General features: G+C 45.4%; 1 protein-coding gene across 1 annotated transcript in view; it reads right to left on the reverse strand.

Moving 5' to 3' along the window:
- The window catches only part of Cpe (carboxypeptidase E), a 92,704-nt gene extending 87,173 nt beyond the window's left edge, over positions 1 to 5,531 (reverse strand). Inside the window, exon 1 of the mRNA XM_050138692.1 lies at positions 5,107 to 5,531. Within this exon, the coding sequence (XP_049994649.1) occupies positions 5,107 to 5,413 (307 nt within the window). The 5' untranslated portion in view covers positions 5,414 to 5,531. The remainder of the gene's footprint in view (positions 1 to 5,106) is intronic.
- Positions 5,532 to 6,000: the final 469 nt, after the last annotated feature.

The raw sequence follows: 6,000 nt of genomic DNA on the forward strand, positions 1-6,000 counted from the left end.
AACAAATTAAAGGCAAATGTCTGTGAAGAAGAAAATTGTAGGATCAGGAGGACCGTCAAGCAGGTCAGTATAGCACTAGCAGTAAAAGGTGGGCAGCGGGCCTGAGCAGTCTGGGTCAATGGAGCACAGTTCCAGAGCCGCCAAGGGAAGGGAACGTCTTTAGTTAGCCGGTCTCCTAATAGACACGAGCAACTTCAGGATGACCTTTGGTATAGACCATGCTCCTCTGGCCTCCTGCCATTCCTGTGAGGTGTGAGTCTATAACAAAAGAAAGCAAGGGGAGTTGAGAGATGGCTCAGGAGTTAAAAGCACTTGCTGCTTTTACTGAGGACTTGAGTTCACTTCTCAGCACCCACGAGGGATGGTTTGTAATCAACCCTTAACTCATGCTCCAGGGAATCTGTTGCCATCTTCTGGACTCCTTGGGCATTGCTCTCATGGGCACAATGCCACAAAGAGACATACACAGAATAAAAATGTGTATATAGCCTAATAAGAAAAGACAAATTACAATGACTCAGTCTTACTAGCCTTCTCATTAAATTATCCTATGCTTCATGGTCTCAGAATCTTCCTCATGTTTCTGTAATCAATGTAATGAGTAAATAAATAAATAAATCGCTATACTAGGTACTTATGAACAACAATAACAGAAACGATAATCCCATGTCCCACCTCCTGAAGAGCTTTCCTTATGAGGCGCTCTGATGAAGACTTACAAATGAATCCTTAATAATAAGATAATAAATGCCAATACTGTGTCTTATACACCCAACCGGACTGGGGATAATATAGCTCAGTAAAAGAGTGCTATTAATTATTAATGATCCTGAGAAATTTTTAAACAGACAAACCTGGTTTTCTTATGTGTCTAATGCCTGTGGAGCCATGCATCAATGCTGTATTGAATTGTATAGGAAATGTCTGGGGTGACATGTCACCTTTTCTAAGGCGCCTCTGTATTCCTTAACATCTTTCCAAAGAAGATGTGTGTGAAGGGCAAGGGACCTTATCCCTTAGGTCAACCAATGTGGCATGTGGTAGAGATGATGATTCTTTGCGGCTTCTCATGACGGTTTCCATAAAAAGCTGTCCCTTTGGATTGGGGATGTGCTGGCATGATTACACCAGCCCTGGGTTCTACCTCAAAATTGAGTAGTCTGAGCATTAAATAGAAGGCTCTAGGCCAGATTCATCTCTCCCCCACTTCCACTGGCCAATCCCAAGTCTATCAAGAATGTAGCTTCTGGCAAAAGTCCTGTTGACTCACCCAGTCTAAAAATAACTCTTGACCTTGTGTGATTTGGTTCAGATTCTTCTCTAGAATCTAACATCTATCTTCACTGACAGTCAGTTCCTGCTCGGTTGTAATCGGTTCACACTAATTCATACCAAATTTGCTAGGCAAAAAAAAAGAAAAGAAAAAGAAAAGAAAGGGGAAAAAAACACATGTCATCAAAATCTCTATTGCTTGTTTGTTTGTTGTGTTTTCAAGCTTTGTAGGAATTTTGTAAGAGAAACATGTTTCATCACAACATTTGGCAAATGCATACTGGCACTCAAGAACTTTAAATTTTTACAGATTTGGGGGGAATAGGCCCAAAATAATCATTCCAGGCTGTAAAAGAGAAAATCCGTGCTCTCAAGAATGCATTTAAAATGGAATTTCAGCTGTGAATCAGGTTGACTTTACAAAAGCAAACCTGAATTACATGTAAACAATTATTGTTCCAAACAATGGGTTTTTAACCCTGGAAAGCATAGTCTGCGCATTTGGATCCTACTACTTAGATATAAATTAATAAAGGTTTCTTTCGTGTATATTTTAGCAAGTCAAAAACCAAGCTGGTTCCTATTAAATCATCACATAATATGTATAGATGTTTTTCACTGATGATTCCGAAGTGGGATTTCTTGATTGTGCATGCATGCATGAGTGTGGACATGTGTGCATTCTTGCTTGCTTGCAGACAAGAGGGAGGGTACAAAGCCAACATTGGTAGCTTCCACAATCACTCTCCACCTCACTCTTTGAAGCAGGACTCTTGCTGAACTCGGAGCTTGTTGATTGGTTGGATTGGCTGGCTAATAAGCGCCTAGGGTCCCCTGACGGCATCCCTAGCACTAAGTGCTCTCTGCTCAGCTTCTTCCTTGAGTTCTGGGGGATCCCATTCAGGCCTTCATGCTTGGGAGAGAAGCACTTCACTGACTGAACCATCTCCCCAGAAACATATCCCTGACGTCATTTCCCTTTGGATGAGCTCAAAGGGTGAATAAATGAGGACATCATTTGGGGGAGATGCTAAACTCGGTTCACAGATTGTGCCAAACAGATACCGAGATTGCTTCCTTCTGTCCAAGAAGAAAGCTGGGGGTTTCGACAAGTGTCTGCCCCTAAAATGCTAATCTAACCAAAGGAAACTTTCAGTTGTTGCTGTCATTGTTGGGGTGGGGGGGGGAATGTTATTCTGTGCTCCATTACAGCAACTAAATCCTTAGAAATAGACACATAGTTTTTTCCGTACTGGGGACCCAACACAAGGCCCTAAGAGGGTGCTCCGCCACTCAGCTACCTCCCAAACTGTCTAGATCAAGGAAAAGAAAGAAAAGAAAACCAACAACTTGACTCTTCTTTCATGCTGGGAAATAAAATGAATATTCAAACAGCATGGAAATCTTTCATCAAGTCAAATGAACTTAAAGAAGAATTAAAAGTGTTACTTTACTTCAGAGCCTGTAAGTGAAGGCATTTGTTGCCAAGCCTGACAACCTGAGTTTATTCCCAGGACCCACATGTTGGAGGCAAGAACCAAATTCTGAAAGTTGTCCTCTGACCTCCACCCATACACCACGTCATGAATCCACATCTGCACATACACACAGAGATAAAGAAATAATAAAGTCTTTTAAATGTCTAGCATCATTTCAAACAAATCTCCGATATACTTTTGAGATAAAATTAGTTATGTTGCCTTCAAAAGAGGTCTGAGCAATATTAGAATTTGTAAATTGCAGTAATTTGGGCCTCTCCTGATTACTGTCACGTACTCTCCAGTCCCCCTTACCTATGATTCTCCAGTCTCACCAGACACTTACTGCCTCATAACCTTTATGCCAAATGTCCCACTCACCATGCCCCTGAGGGCAGGAACCACCTTGTGGATAATTCGTGTAACTTAGCTCACCCTGAAGGTGTAAGATTTCAAATAACAAAAACACTGAATGAACCCATTTCTGCCTCAGAAGACGTGTGGCTATTCCTTGTTTTATTTGTTTAACCTAAAAGGAATTTGAAGGACATTTTAAAAAATGATCATTTTCAGCCATATTTGTAGATCTTAATGTACTACTATCCATTCCACATCTTCAAGAAAAATCATTCGTTTTCATTTTCAGAACCTATCATATCTTACAATAATATCATCCTATCATTTGTCTCCACATAGGAAGCCGCATAACGTTAAACCATAGCTTTCATAAAATCTCTCTAAATAATTCAGGAGACTTGGAACAGAGGATCGTGAGTAAGCAGCAGAATCATGTAACTGTCAGGGACAGCCAGCTTTGACTGCGTGACTTGCTTGAAAAGAGTCTTCGCGTTAGCATGTTCCCTTAATTTCCCAAGAACTACCCAAACACAAGCCATCGAGTTTCTGGTTTCCACGCTGAACCCGGCTGCAACCCCGTGTGGATGTTTTCTAGGACCTGGCTTGAGGATTCTCAGAGCGAATTCACTCACATCCTCTCATTTCCCTTATTCGTAGGCAAGAAATGTTTTCTAAAGGCTTGTTATTTATCAACACGAACTCTCCACATTGAAAGACCAAGGTGTCTCCGTTAGCGCCTGTTGTAACCCCGTCTCAGATGGGTTCGTATATACCATGGGGAAACTGCTGGCCGCTGAATGCATGGCTCAGCGATAGAGGCTTACTCAGCCTTCGCAGATTTCATCCTACAACGTCAAAGAAACACCCATAACCCATAATTCTTTTAGGATTTGGAAGCTGGAGGGAAGATCAGGACTTCAAGGCCAGCCTCTACAGCATTTCAAATTCAAGGCCAAGCTAAGCAACCAAGAGACCCAGCGAGGAAAGAAAATTTTGGGAGGGGGAGATAGAGGAAGGGAGACTTTTCAAGTCCTGCATGGAGAATTTTTAGCCTAGCTTTTGTGTTCCCTTCGCCTTTAAAAAAATAAAAATAAAAAGCATTCCATACTGATTTTAGTGCCCAGATCGCTCTAGCAGGCTGTTATTATCAACAGAAAGCTCAGGCCTAAATCATTTCTAAAGAGCACAAACATAACCCAAAAGGTCCCGAAACACGGCTTAAAATATGCCTGTTATACTAAGCCCACAGCCTTTAGCATAAATCAAAACGTGCTTTATTTAACATACTTTGAAGGAAAATGCCTAACACGATGGTTACAGGAGCTGAAAGCCGGTCATGAAAATCTCGGAGTGGCTAAAGCAGAGCCACTTTATAGAAACGTAATGTTCTATTTTTCTCTCAGTAAGGCCATCTGCAGTTTCAGAATTTGTATGCCTGATAGAGACCCCTTTTCCACTCTGGTAGGAAGAGCGATATATATGCACACGACACGACACCTAGATCATCAATATCCTTTTAAATTTTGACACCATCCACAGCCGAGAGTGCACCTAATGCTCACACAAACGTAGAGGTGGATGCGCAGAGCCTGCGGCGCCCAATAAGCTGATCCTTTGGAAATTCTCGAACAAATGATCAATGACTCTTTTTAGTTTCCTCTGAGACCCCGCCTTCTGCACCTTATTTTCCACTGGTGTCTGCGGGAAAGGTGTTGGCATTCCTGAGAACTCACAATTTCATTCTGTTTGGAGTTCGACCCATATGTGAGGGCGAACACCCTGGGAACGAGCTCTGGGATTTGCTTGCCTATTACTCCTGCCCGCATCGTTCCAACCTCCCTTGCCTGTGTTCGCCAAAAAGGGGTCGGATATAAGAACGACGGGGGAGACATTGGGCGCTTGGTTCCTCTCCCACTTCCCACCTTCCATCCAAGCATCTTCCACCGGGAATCACCTCTCCTTATGGGCACCGGGGTCCCGCAGCAGGCAGGGTACTTACCGGGCTCATGGATCCCGGGGTTGTCCGACAGTTCGATGACCAGGAGCTCCCGGCCCTCGAAGCTGCGTCCCACCGTGTAGATCCTGCTGATGGCGGTGCACTGCAACCACACGGACACCAGCGCCTCGCGGAGCTCGGGGTAGCGGTGGTACTCGAAGGAGATGCCGTCCTCCTGCTGCAGTCGCCGGCGCCGCCTCATGCCAGCCGCGGGTGCCCCGGGCTCCTGGGCTTCCGCAGCCAGCAGCCACCCGCAGGCCACCAGGGCAGCGCATAACGCCAGCAGCACCCGTCCTCCGCGTCGGGCCATCGCGTCCCCCCGCGAGCTGCACCGCAGGCCTTTTTTGTCTGCCCGGGCCCGGGTGGAGTTGGCGAGCTCAGCACCAGCCTCCTCTCTCCTCACCTTCCAGGGCTCAATGAGTGGTGGTGCACGCTGGGGCCACCCAGAGGACAGCGGCGACGCGGCGGCTCTGCGCGCTGCCCTACCCTCCCCGGAAAGCGGGAGCCAGGAGGCCCAGCACAGGGCTGGCAGCCACCAGGGATGCTGGCGTTATTCCTTGGCTCAGACCCACGTCAAAAGCCAAATGGCGCCAGGGACCGGGCAGGTGGAATGACAGCTAAGGCCTTGGCTCAGGAAGGCTGTTGTCAGTGAGACGGAACCATGACCCAGGACCGTGGTTGTAGAAAACACATTCTTGGGTTGTTTATAGAGCTTTTAAAGGTTGCATCTTCAGGATTTCTACCTGGACGCAACAGAATGTGGGGTGGGGTTGAGAAGCTGCTGCCTTCTCTCCCGTATCATCGATGCTTCAATAGTCCAGATTTAAGGGTTGTGATTTCATCACAGCAAGGCTCTGATTTCTAAATCAGAACACTGCATTTTGATTTAAAGATGCT

The sequence above is a fragment of the Alexandromys fortis genome, unplaced genomic scaffold (genome assembly GCF_014885135.2).
Source record: "Alexandromys fortis isolate MF-2015 unplaced genomic scaffold, M_Fortis_MF-2015_v1.1 scaffold_11, whole genome shotgun sequence".
NCBI lineage: Eukaryota > Metazoa > Chordata > Mammalia > Rodentia > Cricetidae > Alexandromys > Alexandromys fortis.